The sequence below is a fragment of the Epinephelus lanceolatus genome, chromosome 6 (genome assembly GCF_041903045.1).
Source record: "Epinephelus lanceolatus isolate andai-2023 chromosome 6, ASM4190304v1, whole genome shotgun sequence".
Classification (NCBI taxonomy): Eukaryota; Metazoa; Chordata; class Actinopteri; order Perciformes; family Serranidae; genus Epinephelus; species Epinephelus lanceolatus.
The window spans coordinates 3,620,686-3,638,158 of record NC_135739.1 but is presented as its reverse complement, the minus strand read 5'-3'; the positions used below and the strand labels follow the sequence as shown (position 1 = coordinate 3,638,158).

Below are 17,473 nucleotides of genomic sequence, written 5' to 3'. Positions count from 1 at the left end.
TAGGTTGATTAATATATCTAATAATCTAATATACAATGCTCAGCATACTGTAGCCTCTAACTCAAGATATTCCTGGTCTAATAATGCCTTCATGATTATTCTGCACGCCACACTGGTGAAGCAAGGTGGATATTGGTGGTCATAAAAGAGAGCCATACACAGACAACTTTTGAACTTCACTTTATTTATTATACAAATCTCAGAACACTGATCTCCTCTGAGCTGTGTCTTTATCAAAAACTTTGATAGTTAAACAATTGTAAGTGCTTTTAGCCTGCAAGCGTATTGTGCAGTGCTTTGTGTTATATGTCAGCCTGAGTGTAACTGTATGTTTAACTTTACCTGTGGCAAAATTAAGATTATTATTAATCCCTGGTATTATTTTTTATTCACCTAAAAATTCAAAGTATTCAAAACAAAATTCATCAAAGGAAAGCATTCATCACATAGAAAATTTGGGCCAGATTTACACCTGTGTTACTGTATCAATCTGTGTTATTCTTTTTTTTTTTTTTTTTTGTTAACAAAGCTTCAACTGCTTTAGAAAAGAAAATAATTGTAATAAAATACATTAATTTGTAAACAATCTCTATTGGTGGGGCTCCTTTTTATTTATACAACCCTGGACTGTGCATTTAGATACTTGAGTCTTCTTCCAGGAATGTAATGAAGTGTTTACATTAGTTTTTTAGTAAAAAGAAAGAAAAAAAATATGTAAAAAACATAGTGTATTCTTCGGTCTGTAGAAAGCATCTGGGCGACGCAAGTTACATTATATAATATAAAAACATACCAAAAAAGAAATTAAAATGCAGCATCATTGCCTAAAAGTCGAGTTTATCTTCATGTTCTGGTCGTGCAAATGAAGCAACATTGTTACATACTGCAATTAAAGCTTACAATGAGAATTAGACAGACAGTGGAATATGTTGAATATATGTTTGGCACAGTATAGCATCAGTCGGTCTTTCAAGCGACCATGAGGTGACATCATTGACTTGCATATTTTAGTAAATGCATTTCGGTGCTGGTGTAGTTTAGTGGAGATACAGCAAACATGAATTCGTTAAAAGAACACATGACGATGAGAGGAACGAGTATGAATTTCACATTAATGTGCAGGCAGGTACGCTTTTATCTTATCCAACAGTATAGTGGGATCCTGCAGGAAATCTGGAAGGTTGCTCCTGTTAACGTATGCAGCCAAGCCCACAGCAGAAGCAGACAGGATCAGAGGCCACATAAATGATCTCCTGGGTTCGGGATCACAGCAGGGTCTGGTCTGCATGGGCTGAGCCACTCTCTCCCACTGTGTGAGGATGGCCTGGCGGGCTCCAGCCCATTTTCCTGGCCCTTTGAGACGATACTGGTACGGAGTACTGGGACCGAACAACACAGTCAGTCCCAGCCTGGGATCAGTCAGCAGCAGCTTCAAGAAGTTGGGGCGAACTCCCACCAGCTCTGCTATCTCATCCATGTGGTTGACATAGTCAACCTGGATGGTGTGTCTCTGACTGGTGACATACCTGAAAAGAGACCCGAGCTGAACATGTTGTGCATAACAAAATTTGATGCATTTCAGATCCTAAATATGTATGTAATCACAAAGCAGAGCAAAACCACTGCTGTACCTTCTGGCCATTGTCTCCTTCTTACACTCGACATCTTTTAGCATGGACGCCATTGAGGGAAGCTTGATGCAGCCTGTTTAAAAATTAAAGACTTCAGTAAAAAGACTGTGTGATGATAAAAGGTTGCATTTTTTACAGAGCCTGTATTACCTTTAAAGACACGTGTGGCCCATCTGGCCTGCATCTCAGAGATGGGCATAATGGCTCCCAGTGGCTGCACGAGACCAATGATAGCCAGAGTGGGGCGGTCCATCTCAGGAGGAAACACATACTTGTACAGAGATGCTTTGTTCTGAGACACTGAGACCACATGTGAGGCCAGGAATGGAAAGGAAAACTTGTAACCTGTGGCAAACACCTGCAAGACAGGGGACTCATCTTAGTCACACACCATAGGCCAACTACACTGCTGTTTATGAACGTGTACAGAGGCAGAAGAACAGACTATAGTGTAAATGCACAAGTGTGTTGGCTATACAGAAATAACCTACCACCAGGTCGACATCTTCCACGACACTTCCATCTTCAAACTCCACACTGGACCCCTGAAACCTGCGGATGTTGGGTTTCACCTGAACTGTTCCAGACAGGATGCGGTTGGGAAGCTCATCATTAACTGTGGGATGTTGGCTGAACAACCTGAGATATATGTTCACATTGATTAGTAATGTTACTAAAAACTGATAAATACTGCACTCATTAAAATAAGACCAAGAGACTAACGCAGTGGTGCTCAACCTTTTTCCTTAGGGGACCTCTCTTCTATCATCGAGCAAACTGACGACCCCTGACTAAGTGACATATATTTTTTTAAATATTTCATATTATATTCAATGCATAGCAACAACAGTACAGAACCAACTGATCAACTGTACGATACAATAGTACAAATAGTGAACACAATAACTGCAGGAAGTTTGTGTAAAAAAGCCAGTTTGTATTGACTGTAAGCAGATTATTTACTGTAAATATGTAGATGTTTTTGGCATATTGTTACTTGTTTTTAATTGTCTTGTAAGGTGTCTTTGAGTGCATTATTATTAATATTCTATCTGACAAATTGCCCATTGTTCTATTAGCTCTTTGGTTGTTTTAACTGTGCACTTTTCCCATGCAGGACGAGGCTGTGTAGCAGAGAGGGAGGACTCTGTGAATACAGCTGAATACAGTCTTCACCGTGACCTCTTCCTCAGAGATTTTTATCTCTTGAATAATAATAAATGTTTTTTACACCCCTTAAAACCAAGAACGCCTTGCCACCGCCCCCCCCCACACACACACACAGAAGTGGATTATCCTTATGTCTTGTTTATAGTTACAATTATTTCTGCAATAGAACACAGGTATAAATTATCTATGACATGTATGGTGCCGTCAGACCAATAAGTGTGGAGGACAAAAAGAGAATGGTGAAACATGCTTGGAAGATGATGTGAAGTCTGTGTGGGTTTGAAATGGTAAGAAGTTTTATGCAGTGTTACAGTCTTACTATATAATGACGAAAACTCTGTGTGTGTTCCATGTTTTTCTCCTCACTGACTTGGTCAATCCATGTGAATTTTGGCACAGTGGTAGAGGGTCATGGGAGGATGCCAATGAAGCAATATTATATCAATTGGCCAAAGGGGGGCGCTATAGCAACCCATTGAAATGTCAAACTTTGAATGGGCATATCTCATGCCCCGTATGTCGTAGAGACATGAAACTTTGCACAGAGATGCCTCTCCTCATGAGGAACACATTTGCCTCAAGAACCCATAACTTCCGCTTATATAGATTTTCCGCCATTTTGAATTTTTTGAAAAACACATCAAATGGATCTCTTCCTAGGAAGTTTGAGCGATCTGCATGAAACTGGGTGAACATAATCTAGGGACCAATATCTAAAGTTCCCTCTTGGCAAAAGTTGGAAAACTTACTAAAACTGAGCTTCTATAAGGCAATGAATATTGCGGAGGGCGTGGCTCATCACATAAAGGTGTATAACATCTCAAGGGTTTCACCCATCACCACGCAACTTTGTAGGCATATGACCACACATAATCTGAGGGGACCCCTCCATTATTGACCCCATCAAACAAAATGGGGGCGCTAGAGAGCTCATTTCTTATCTAGGCCTAACCGCCATATGGATTTTTACTAAACTTGGTAGATATGTAGAACAGGACGCCTCAAGGTGACTGGAGAAATTTAACTCTGATTGGCAACTGGGTTGCGCTATAACAACAGAAAAATGCTTCAAAATGGCTAAAATGCGACCAATCGCTGTGGCTCCCCCTGTGGACCAATGTTGGTGTTGGTTTCTAATGTTTGGTATGACTAAGTCATGGTATGGTATGCTGTACATAATCAGGGAAAGTGTCAGTGTGTCATTCTGTCAGTCAGTCATTCTGTCTGTCCCACGTTTTTCTACTCACTGACGTGGTCAATCTATGTGAAACTGCACATAGGCATTGAGGACTGGCATAGGTAGAAGGTGACAAAGCTACCAATGGCTATGGACTAGTGTGTAATAACTTGTATCATGTGAGAATATATGGGTTTGGACATCAAGTCGGTTGTGGGCCAGACAAGATACAATTAAGAAGGACTTGACCCGTTGTTTTATACTATAAATGACACCTATGAGGGGGCAGCATAGTTGTTCACATCCATTGTCTAGGCAGGAGTGGATTGTCAGACAATGGGCCCCTGGGCACAGATATGCACCCCCCATCCCCAAAACAGGAGCAAGACACCCAGATTTATCGTTGTTTCACCTCATTTTGTGTTGTCGCTTTGCATCTCTTTGTGGTTTTGTATCTTGTTGTAGTTGTTATGTCTATTTGAGGTAAATTGGTATCTACTTTGGTCATTTTGCGTCTCTCTGAAGTTGTTTTGTGTCTCTTTGGGGTCATTTTCTGTTCCTGGTCAGTACCAGTATTTGAGTGACACTTTGCAGATGATTGCCCAGGGCCCCCCCTCACACTTTGGGATTGTGGGCCTGTGGCTGGTAGGCCCGTTCAGTAATCCTTGAATATCTACAACAAACTTCACAGCTATTCTGGCTAACAGTGGTATCCTCATCTGGACTAATGTGTTGTGTGAACAAAATCAGAGAGTCTGCCATGTGCAGGGTCAAGCTGTGCTATAGCTTGTTTAGATAGATAAAAAAAAAAGAGATGCAAATACAGTACCTGTGCTTTGGCTTCAGATTGTACAGAGCGTGATCAAATCTTTGGTTGAGCACTCTCTCTGCTAAACCACAGAAAACACCAAAGGGAAGGATTTTCCGCACAAAATCTGACACCCTGTTAAAATGCAGATCCAAAGGCAGCCCGTTGTCACCAACTCGATTCAGAATCCAGGCTCCCCTTCGCGTGCTCAGGTAAAGCTATGAAGAGAAGACATGACAGTCAGTTATCACGCTGGTACATGACAAATACAGTTTGCAAAGTTTTACTGTAATGTAGAAATAGTATATTTATAAGGTGGAATCAAACTTATAGGTTGTATCTGTAAAATGCATTTAACTGGGACATTACTTCACTACAGTCTGTGGCTCTGTTACTTGTGACATAACCCAAAATATCTTTTATATCTTGCAGAACATCATCAGCAGAATTTTACTGCATTTACTGTCATTGTATGTGTGTGCAGCACATTATATTCACTGTTACTGCATATTATGTGCATCACCTCATAGGAATAGTATGAGAGAAGAATGGATATTCCTATTTAAATCAATGTAGAAGGATGATCAGAGTGGCGGCTATTTTTATGTGTACTGTTGCCATTGCTACCGCTGTAGCGGGCTAACTTCCGTATACATTTCTGTGTAAACACACCGTCTTGCTGTGCGTTTCAATACCCACACTATTTAGTATGCCAGAAAAAGATTAAGTATGTCCCAATAAATTGTATGTCAAATGCTGTAACCAAAAAATACCAGGATGTTCTACTGCATCTGGTCATATTTTGCAGGATCCAAGCCAGCATGCTTTTCTGGTTATTCTGACCCACAATCCTCTGCGCGGCGCAAGATACATCACATTGAAGCCACAATGACAGATGACAGCGCATTCAAGTAACTGATGACCAGTGGAACAGTAATAACATGAATATTAACTGTTTAAATGAACAGAGTAATCATAAAGAAAACTGACAACAACAAATGACAAACAAATGAACAGAAATATAAATGTATTGTTACTGTGGTGAATAAGTTAGAATCTACAATGTCTGCAGTTATTACTTTAAAGTTTCAACTGCACACAAAATAACAACAGCAGAGCTCTCTGGGTTGATCTCCCTCTGGTGAGCTCAGTGAATGGAGTTTTGTTCTATCTCCAAAGTAACGGATGAATGAACAAAAGGGTCAGAGTTCAGGGCGCAGTAAGGAAGTAGTATGTCCTGATTGTGCATATACTGCATGCAACAGTATGTACTTTGTAAAGGCAGCTTTACATACCTACTGTAAGTAAAAAGAAAAAGATTTGAAATGCACCCTAGAACTGACTGGGGTAAGGTTCTGGTGTGACGACTAAACAAGCAATGAAGCAGAACTTGTTATTTCCCTGTTTCTTTTGTTGCCATTCGTGGCATGTTAGTTAAAACATGATGTACTGCAGGTGTCTCTAAAGAATCAGTAGACAGCTGAGAGCAAGGGGGATTGAACAGCGTGCAGATCAGCACAATTTCACATCTAACTTTTTTTGACCTAGTCAGAGTTGGTGATTGCTGGATCAAATATTAGTTTGTCTATTTTGCATCATACTGATTTGTATTTCAAGAGTTAAATTGTGTTTGCAAACAGTGCTCTGTTGTCGTGAACACATCTAGTACATTTACTTCTGCACTCAAACAACATACTCCAGACCCAGCAGTGTCTTCTTAGTTTCACTTTCACCTGATGTTGGCAGTAGGACGATGGTAAACTCACGTAACAGCCCTCCCATTTACTGATGGGGGCTGATGTGGACCCTCAGATCTACTATGAACGGCACTGCATGCACATGTGTGACCGTAGCTGTCCGCGGACGTTTAGTGCAGAAAGAATGTCCAAGCCTGATTAGTTTAATCCGCCACATAATAGCTGCTTTTTCCTCTTCATGAAAGAAGAAAAAAACATGAGACAGAGAACTTGGAGCTGCAACCCAAACGAAGGGAGAGGGAGGGAGATGTCTCGGTGTCCAGACCTCTGACACAGAGACAGAGTTTACTGGCTGAGTCTGTTCAAAGAGGCTCATAAAAGGAATATCAAAGTATATTCTAGCCTAGTGAAAATAATATTTAACTCAACCCAGATCTTCAGCACTGGTTAATGTTACATTTTCAAACTGTAACTGGTCAACATTAGCTGTGACTTAAGGAGATTGATCATTCACCTCATAAATCATGACATTTTTAATAATATAAAGTATTGTATTGGTATTGACGATTCTGGCCTGTATTACTTGGTATCGGATCAAAACCAAATCACCAGCTCAAGCGTGCAGTTGTGCTTTATCTGTTTAGTAAGGAAAACAGGTGTAAGAATAGGTCAAAGTGGAGTTTTAAAACTAGCGATTGTGACACACTGCACAGCCCCACAGACGTGTGTTTCAGAACAACCAACTCCCTTTTTCTTCTGCACTCGTCAAATGACCACAGGAATCAGTTCAACATCCTACCTACGCTCATTCTATTTTTATGGTTCATCTTCAATTTAACTTTCAGAGTATTTGGTTTTTGGTTGAACTGTGGATTTATTAGACACGTTGTGTTACTGTCTGACTGCTCATGTTATTTGAGCTTCTGGATTCTACTGTAAAACTATATTAACCGTTGACCATTCTTTGCTCCTTCAGAGGTTAAGTGAAGTTGGTTTTAATTCTGAGTCTTGCAAATGGTTCCAGGACTTCCTGTCACAGAGGCAGCAATGTGTTGTCTTAGGTAATAATCATTCTAATTACCTGACATTGTCAAAAGGAGTCCGTCAAGGTTCAATACTGGGTCCCGTTTTATTTACAATATATATCAATAATATTGCATCCACCATCACAAACTGTAACGCCCATCTTTACGCTGATGATACAGTTCTGTACTGCTCGGCTAACACGGCACTTTCAGCTATTCAAACCCTTCAGCAAGCTTTTGATCAAGTACAACATACTCTGTTTCACTTGAAACTGGTTCTCAATCCAAATAATACCAAATACATGTTATTTTCTAGAGTTGCAGATATTGATGACCATAGCATAAATATCACCACTTTGACAGGACACAGTATGAAAAGGGTCTTTGAATACAAGTATCTTGGTATCTGGTTAGTTCACAAACTCAAATTCAAATCCCACATTGATTCCGTGACAAACAAACTAAGACAAAAACTTGGTTTCCTGTACAGGAACAAAACACATTTTCTGATGTTTTACAGAAAACGGAACATTTTAGATTATGGTGATGTTGTTTATAAGAATGCCTCTGCCTCCACACTTGCTCCTCTAAATTCCGTTTACCACTCTGCCCTCAGATTCATTACTGGTGACAGTTACTCCACTCATCATTGTATTTTATATGAAAAGGTTGGCTGGGCTCCTCTAACTGTGAGACGTGACAGGCACTGGTTCATATTCATTTATAGAGCTTTAATTGGCAAGATGCCATCATATATTACCTCCTTACTGAATACGTCTCACAATCACTACTCAACACGCTCTAGCAACTGGCTCATGCTCCGAGTACCATGGACACTTCATTTGGTAAAACTGCCTTTGGTTTCTCTGCTGCATTCACATGGAACACTTTACAACAAACGTTAAAACTACAGACACTCGTTCCAGTGGGTCAGTTTAAAACCATGGTAGATAAATACTCTGTCTTTGAATGTAACTGTTTTTAAATTGTGTTGTTACTGTCTTTTTATTGTTCTATTTATCTGCATATTATTAGTCTTTTTGTAGCCTGAGTGTCAGACTGAAGCTCTCAGAACCTTCAGTCTGACATCGCCTCCACTGAAGGCGATTTACAAGGGGGAGGGAATTTGATTTTTCCCTAACCAATCAGTAGAGATCAACGACTCACCCAGAACCTGACGTCATTAGTATCCATGCCTCGGGGGTGCCGAAAACAAGCGAGCATTGCCCGTTTAAAATGTCTCTGTCGTCGTGCACGCCCAGCTGCATCGCCGTTAAATCCAGTTTAGCAGCTTCCTTAATTTGATCCTCCATTAACGTGAGTAGTGGCGAAATACCTCGATAACATCGTTAATGTGGTCTGTAGGATCTGTAGTGGTCACCATTGTTGCTATCCTCACCAGTTACCCACCGGCGTACAGCTTGACATCAGCGTGGCGCTGATTGGGTAATCACTAGACCCGCCCCCACCCCCGGCGTTCATTGGTCCGTCCATCTTTGGACGAGATAAATCGCAAATTCATTGCAGTATGCCAGACCAGAGATGCAAGCCTACTCAGTTGAGTGGGCGGGGTCTATGGTCTGGAGCCAGGCTAGTCTTTTTGTACTCTCGAAATCATTGAAAATGAAGGCAAGCCCTAAATGATTCTTAGAGAATAAATAAAGGTTGAATGAATTAAGGATGCCATTGTCCCTTGATCTGAGCGTTGAAGATGGTGAATTAAAATGTTTTCTTGACTGACATGAATGACAGAATACAAGAAAATAAGAAAGTGATTATTCACCAGTTTCACCATATGTAACTATGTCATCCTGACCTGCTTGGTGACTCTGCTCAGCTCCACTGCTATGTCTCCTCCAGAGTTTCCTATCCCAATCACTACAACCTTTTTATCCCTCCACTCCTCAGGAGTCTTGTAGTCTCTGCTGTGGAAGTACTTTCCCGTGAAGGTGTCAATGCCTGGGAGAAACAAAGACAAAGACTTGTGACTACTGGACAAAGAGCCTTGTGATCTGTATCTGACACTGTTATAAAAATATAATTCAGGTCACATTTCACTGACATTATTCTCTCTGGGTGGAGCTGCTTTCTGTTGATATCATGTTACATGACCACACTGTACAGAGTAGCCGTTACAGGCTAGATCAAACTGTGTCAAAGGTTAACTTTGACATCATTTCCTCTTTGTGTTGCTAGAGCACGAGCAGCACTACTTGTGTTTGAGCAAACTGAAGGATATTTATAGGCTGTAAATAGTACCTGGGAAGTCATGCAGTGGCAGGTTGGGCTGGCAGTGATGTCCAATACAGATCATCACCGCATCAAAAATGTGTCTCTCCTTTTTGCCGTCCTTGTTCTCGGTTTCAACGTCCCACTGGCCTGAATGAGAAAAATCTGATCTCTGCTTCACCTGCAAGACTTTGGTCTGAACAGAGAGACACAAACAGTTAACAGTTTACTGATAACAGAAAAGCAAACCGACTCTGAGGTGAGCAGTAACCAGCAGTAACACCATTTTACATTTACAACTCAGCTGAGAATATTGCATCCTTTCAGGAAGTCAGTGAAGCATCCTTACATTGAAGCGTATGTGCTTGGTGAGCTGGAAGTGGTCAGCATACATCCGGAAGTAGTCCATGATGAGGGAGTTATGCATGTAGTTTGGGAAGTGACCAGGGATGGGAAAGTCACTGAAACACATCATCTCCTTGGAGGTGTTGATGATGACAGAGTGGTAAATGCTCGCTCTGTCTGGCTCTGGATTCTCCTGCAATATAACACAAGGCCGTGATCACCTGTTTAACATTGGGGTGGACCATTTTCAATCTACACCTTATGTGACCTATGTGAATTTTTATAAACTCAACAGTGAAACTGAGCTTTTAACCCATTTTGAGACAAAAATCTTAGATCATGGGTTCTCAAAGTTTTGATGGCTGAGTGCCAGCATATGATTGAGGGCTGCACAGCGAGAGCACACACACTATCACCTTTTTATAACTTGATTAGGACATATCATATGATGACCGTTTTTCATTACCTTACTTTATGACATACTTAGACTTAACAACAGTGGACAGTGATATAGCCAACATTCCACTTTTTAATACATTTAAAGATAACAGAATGAAGGGGTGGGGGCTAGAATAAATAATGAAAATTTGTTGGGGGGTGTCACTCCAAACATGGGGGTCTCTCACTGAAAAAAAATACCTGCTTTTGCTGCTACAAACATGGCAAACTCTGATTAACACCAATTTCAATGTGCCATGTGATACTCCCACCCCCTGCAGATATTGTGAAAGGGGTGGGGGGGGGTATCACATGGCATGCTGAAATAAGTTTTAATGATTAAAATACTTTTGGTTATCATGTAAACACATATAACTTGTATTGTCAGTGATATAAGTAACTTGTTGCACTTGATCCGTTTGAAGGGTCAACCATAGACGTTTGACCTTAGCGCAGGGTCATCTGTACCCTTTGACTTCCCTGAGGACAGGCTGGGCAACCAGACCAGGTATTTTTTAACAAGAGTTCACTGTGTTTTTAGAGACCAAACCGGGTATTTTAAGCGAGAGTTTGGGACATGTCACACTGTGCCTGTAGCAACCAAACTGAGTATTTTTTAACAAGAGTTCAAGTGTTTGTAGTGAGGGAAATGGATATTTTTTGACTGAAGTTGAGGACATGTCCAGCTGTTTTAGTAGTGGCAAAAGCAAGTCTTTTTAATGAGAGCATGCCATGTTTGTATCAGCCAAACTGGGTATTATCAACAAGAGTTCGGCACATGTCCAGCTGTGTTTGTAGTGAACAAAGGGGTTATTTTTAACATGAATTTGCCGTGTTTGCAGCAACCAAGCTGGGGGTTTTTTTTTATGCAGTTTGGGACATGTCCAGTCTTGATTGTAGCAACAAGTTGTTTTTTTATTTGTTTGTTTGTTTTTATCAGAGTTTGCCCTGTTTGTAATGACAAGCAACCAAAGCAACCTTGCAGTAATTTCATCAGTCAATGTTTGATTTTGCTTTTATATAAATATGATTAAATGGATTATAATTGTAGGAAGTAAAACATCGTGCATAATGATATGCACAAAATTTTGCACACACAAAATAGGGGTCCACTTTGGAAAATGTCCCTCTGCCCATATTTCCTAATGGCTGGCCTGCTGGTTGCTGCAAACACAGCGTGACATATCCTCAGTTTGCTCTTTACAAAGATGGCAAACTCTCTTAAAGGGCCAGTGTGTAAAATGGGTTGAAAACAGTGACATCAGTGGTCAAATTCTAGATTGCAGGGCTCACTCGCTCACCCCTCCCGTCGGGTAAATGACGGTGGCCTCGTAGGGACAAAAAGCCTTGCGCACGAGTTTTTCAGGAGAGGGTCTATCTAGCGACCTTTATTTAGAAATCTAAGCCATGTTATGATATTGTAATGAATCCCTCACGAGCAGGAGACCCGAGGAGCGTTCAGGAAAAAGGCCAGTTTATTTGAGCACTCGAAAAACTCCGGTAACACTCCACTCCGTCCCAAACTCTGACTCTTCTAGCGTAACACACACACTTCATAACTTTACACACATACTCGTTTACCATACCGAGTGGGGACCCCCCTCCCCTCTCTGCTCCGCCAATCTCCAGCCCGCACACTGACTGACAGCGTAGCCGGTAAACAGAGCTCAGCTGTTTATTTAGCCTAGCAATATCTCCGGACTATAGTAGCTGCAATGGATGACTTTGAACGCGATTTTGAAGAGTTTCTTGTAGCGGACACAGACCCAGAGCCATACCTGTTTGAGCCGGAGCATACAGATGAGGAACTCCATGTGTTTGATGCTGAGTGGGCGAGAAGAGAGGCTGAATGCACAGAATGGGATTCGGTGCTACTGCTACCATCGTTGGGGAGATATATCATCAGGAGGAAAAGCGCCGCAGAGAGTGCATCACAAGGAGTGAAGTTGCGTCTTCTTTTCCTTGCAGATGACGGTTCGGGTTCATTCTCTCCTGTTGCGTGGTAAGTGTGGTCCATTCGCAAACTTTATAACTAAAAAAACTTTTCACTACTCTCTATCGACGAACTACTAACACTCTGCTGTTTCCTCCTCCTTCTTCCTTCCTTCCGCTGTCTTCGTTGGTTCATTTATACACGCGAAACGCGTTCTCTGGCTGGCTGGATTGTCCGCTCAGTCTGCCGTACATACAGTCAGGTCCATAATTATTTGGACAATGATACAGTTGTCATCATTTTGGCTCTGTACACCACCACAATGGGTTTTAAATGAAACAATGAATACCTGCTTAAAGTGCAGACTCTCAGCTTTCATTTAAGGCTTTTTTCAAAAATGTAGCATGAACCGTGTAGGAATTACAACCATTTCTTCACACAGTCCCCCGACTTTAAGGGCTCATAAGTATTTGGACAAACTAACATAATCATCAATTAAACAGTCAGTTTTAATACTTGGTTGCAAATCCTTTACAGTCAATGACTGCCTGAAGTGTTGGACACATAGGCATCATCAGATGCTGGGTTTCTTCCCTGGTGATGCTCTGCCAGCCCTTTACTGCAGCCGTCTGCACTTCCTGCTTGTGTTTTGGGTGTTTTGCCCTCAGTTTTGGCTTCAGCAAGAGAAACGCATGCTCAGTTGGATTCAGGTCAGATGATATGACTTGGCCATTGCAGAACATTCCACTTCTTTGCCTTAAAAATGTCTTTGGTTGCTTTTGCAATATGCTTCAGGTCAATGTCCAACTGCACTGTGAAGCATTGTTCAATGAGTTTTGAAGCATTTAATTGAATCTGAGCAGATAATGGTGCCCCAAACACTTCAGCTTTCATCCTGCTGCTCTTGTAAGCAAGACAAGACTTCACTAGAATAAATACAGAGGGTTTATCACAAGATGCAAACCATTGGTTAGCCTTAAAAATGGAAGGCCAGATTAGAGTTTGTCAAAAACCATCTAAAAAGCCTGTACAGTTGTGGAACAGCATACTATGGACAGATAAAACAAAGATCAACTACCAGAATGATGGGAAGACAAGAGAAGGAAGAAGGGAAGGAACTGCTCATGATCCAAAGCACACCACCTCATCAGTGAAGCATGGTGGAGGTACTGTTATGTCATGGCCATGTATGGCTGCCAGTGGAACTGGTTCTCTTGTATTTATTGATGATGTGACTGCTGACAAGAGCATCAGGATGAAAGCTGAAGTGTTTGGGGCACCATTATCTGCTCAGATTCAACCAAATGCTTCAAAACTCATTGGACGATGCTTCACAGTGCAGATGGACATTGACCTGTAGCATACTGCAAAAGCAACCAAAGACATTTTTAAGGCAAAGAAGTGGAATGTTCTGCAATGGCCAAGTCATATCATCTGACCCGAATCCAACTGAGCATGCATTTCTCTTGCTGAAGCCAAAACTGAGGGCAAAACACCCAAAACACAAGCAGGAAGTGCAGACGGCTGCAGTAAAGGGCTGGCAGAGCATCACCAGGGAAGAAACCCAGCATCTGATGATGCCTATGTGTCCAACACTTCAGGCAGTCATTGACTGTAAAGGATTTGCAACCAAGTATTAAAACTGACTGTTTAATTGATGATTATGTTAGTTTGTCCAAATACTTATGAGCCCTTAAAGTCGGGGGACTGTGTGAAGAAATGGTTGTAATTCCTACACGGTTCATACTACATTTTTGAAAAAAGCCTTAAATGAAAGCTGAGAGTCTGCACTTTAAGCAGGTATTCATTGTTTCATTTAAAACCCATTGTGGTGGTGTACAGAGCCAAAATGATGACAACAGTATCATTGTCCAAATAATTATGGACCTGACTGTACATGGCGGCGCAAGATGGCGACCTCTCTAAAGCAAGGCCCTTGCTATATATATACATATATATATATATAAAAGCATAATTATAAGGCTACGAAAACCAAACAAATTATATTTTATAGCGATTATACACTTGTATAAACATATTAATGGGAAGAATATTCAGATTCAGATTCATATTGACAATAAACCATGCCAAATATTACACACTGGCCCTTTAAAAACAAATCTGGCTGAACAAACAGGGCCAAAGGGAGTGGCAGTTGCGTCCCTCAACATATATTATAATTGCTGCCTGGATATAACACATCTTAACTTACTCAATATACTGTGTACTAAAATGAAACGTGTAGTGTGACCCACCTTAAACCTCCACAGACCACCAATGTCATCGCTGCTCTCAAAGCAGACTGGCTCCAGCCCTTCATCCAGGCAGCACTTGATGCAGGCCAATCCTGAACTTCCTCCTCCGACCACCGCCACACGACGAGTCATATTTCAGCTGAAACAAATGTTTTCACTGTAAGTAACACAAGATCTGCAAACAGCACCAGAACACAGAGCTCTGTCCCTTTCTTTACTCTGCTGAGTCGGATAATTATATCAGTCTGTCTGAAAATCACAGAAGAGGCAATGCATGCAGTAAAACGAGATCTGCAACATTTATCTTATAGGGCACTATGATCACCAGCCCGCCTTCTGGTTCAGTTTTAACTGGTTTCTCTAAATGTTGCGCAACCACGATCAAAGCTCATCACGCGTTAATGTGTAGCTACAAGTTTTACATATTTTAAATTAGAAGCAATGCACTGACTCAGACACCAACCCTACTTTCGCAACTCGACTTTAACGTCTTGTTTACTGTGACTCTGCAAAGGCGGTGACAACAATCTCAGAATACAGCAGTTAAAAGTTTAACCGCATATTTTTTTTTTTTTTTTTACAAAAATATTGACAAAAGTGCACATAAAACTTACAATAGTATATTTCGGCACGTAGCCCACGATTTCCTACCTTCTTCGATTCAGATGAGGAAACGACTTCTCCGTGCTGGGTGTATCTGAGCAGTAGGCGGAGTGAGAATAAAGAGACTATGCACAACAATCTGTATCCCCAAACGACCCCCGTGGCAGTGCAGAGTCAGGGTTATTGAACAGGAGCAAAAGCAAACACACAGCACCCTTTTGCCTGACAACCTACCAGATGGCAGGGCCACACTGTCAGGGCTCTATATCATAATGGATCTGAGTGGCCCCACGATTCATAAAAGCAGCTTAAAACCCTCAACCACACGTCTGTCAATCAATACATCTCTATCTTGACCATTCGCTATGACGTCATAGTAGATAAAGGTGAGCAGGCGCTATGATTAGGTCAAACAGTTACTCAGAGCACCCTGATACAAACAGGAATGTGATAGTGCACCTATAGCCACACTTACATCCCAAGACCTTGGAGCATGTGTGTATGGAACACAGGAACACGCATCAGCATAAGACTTTGGCCCCTGAATCCATCACCCAGTAAACTATGGGGTGCCGTTTGTAAAGTGGCTCACGCTGAAAATAACATCAACATTTTGCCACATTTAGCTTCAAACAATGTTTAAAAAAGTGTTGTGAATTTTTTAACGTCACCTTTTACCACATTTACAGCAATATTTGTTGACTTAGAAATATATTAAATAGTTAAATCTAAATATTAAATGTGGCACCTAAATGTTAAATCTAAATCTAAATGTTAAATCTAAATATTAAAGCTAACTCTAAATCTTAAATCTAAATGCTAAATCTAAATCTTAAATCTAAATGCTAAATCTAAATCTTAAATCTAAATCTGAATCTAAATCTTAAATCTAAATGCTAAATCTAACTCTAAATCTTAAATCTAAATGCTAAATCTAAATCTAAATCTGAAATCTAAATGCTAAATCTAAATCTAAATGTTAAATCTAAATGCTAAATCTAAATGCTAAATGCTAAATCTAAATGTTAAATCTAAATCTAAATATTAAATCTAAATCTAAATCTAAATGCTAAATCTAAATCTAAATGTTAAATCTAAATGCTAAATCTAAATATTAAATCTAAATTCATTCATTCATCTTGCAAACTCCGCACAGAAGGGCTCGCACACCCGGGATCGAACCGGGAACCCTGTTGCTGTGAGGCGACAGTGCTAACCACCACACCACCGTGCCACCCGTATTAAATCTAAATCTAAATGTTAAATCTAAATGCTAAATCTAAATCTAAATGTTAAATCTAAATCTAAATGTTAAATCTAAATGCTAAATCTAAATCTAAATGTTAAATGTTAAATCTAAATGTTCTGGGTGAAACTAAATATTTAGCTAATATGCAAATTCACACTGCCAGTCACCGGAAGTACCAAAATAAAAGCTCGAGATGGTCAGACTGTGTTTATAGAATCAAATAACGAATTAAAACCAACTTATCGGGGTAAATGAACATTTGAACACACATTAGCATGATAATAACTACCTAAAATAACAAAAACATGTTTGGAGAAATTTTATTTGACCTGTACTTTGAGCTGTTAGTGTCCCTTCGGAGGGAATCGCCTTGTTGTTAAATACTTCCAGGTAGAAAACCTGTTAAATACAATCTAGTTAAATCTAAATATTAAATCTAAATTGTTGTTAAATACTTCCGGGTACAACATGATTGAGCTAACTGGAGTAGTTTCATGTCATATCCGACAACGGGAGGCTTTTAACAGATGATGTCGTGATGTTAGCTTTGCTGCTCCTGTTAGATATCCCTGTCAGCTGCAGCCACTGATGCTTTCTAGACATCGTGATTTCCCAAAACTGAATAAATACCACACATAGCAACACAAAACTGCCTTGCTAGCTCAATCATGTTGTAACTAAGACATCTGCTGGAAAAAAATATTTTTTTCACGGACCGTTTAGAGTTAATGAGTCATTACAGACACAGTCAAGATGGCACCACCCGAGTGGCAGCTGGTTACAGTAGTTCTGACCCCCCTTCGTGTGGTTCTGAGCAAAGCAGTGGCTAATGTGGCACCTTTCCTGATTTCATAATTACGAGATCCTTATCTCGTAATTACGAGATAAGGATCTCGTAATTACGAGATAAGGT

At 40.5% G+C, this 17,473-nt stretch overlaps 1 protein-coding gene across 2 annotated transcripts; it reads right to left on the bottom strand.

Annotated features, from left to right (window-relative positions):
* Positions 1 to 164: 164 nt before the first annotated feature.
* Positions 165 to 15,528, bottom strand: LOC117250777 (flavin-containing monooxygenase 5-like). Of its 2 annotated transcripts, none has more exons than XM_078168472.1 (10): positions 15,323 to 15,528; positions 14,709 to 14,847; positions 10,087 to 10,275; positions 9,768 to 9,933; positions 9,325 to 9,467; positions 4,808 to 5,004; positions 2,123 to 2,270; positions 1,782 to 1,989; positions 1,632 to 1,704; positions 165 to 1,526 (listed from the first exon to the last, which is right to left on the bottom strand). In XM_078168472.1, exons 2-10 carry the CDS (start codon positions 14,838 to 14,840, stop codon positions 1,112 to 1,114), a joined length of 1,671 nt encoding a protein of 556 aa, XP_078024598.1. In that variant the 5' UTR covers positions 14,841 to 14,847; positions 15,323 to 15,528; the 3' UTR covers positions 165 to 1,111. The 2 variants fall into 2 exon arrangements, with proteins under 2 accessions (XP_078024598.1, XP_078024599.1); XM_078168473.1 differs by having other exon boundaries at positions 15,360 to 15,528.
* Positions 15,529 to 17,473: the final 1,945 nt, after the last annotated feature.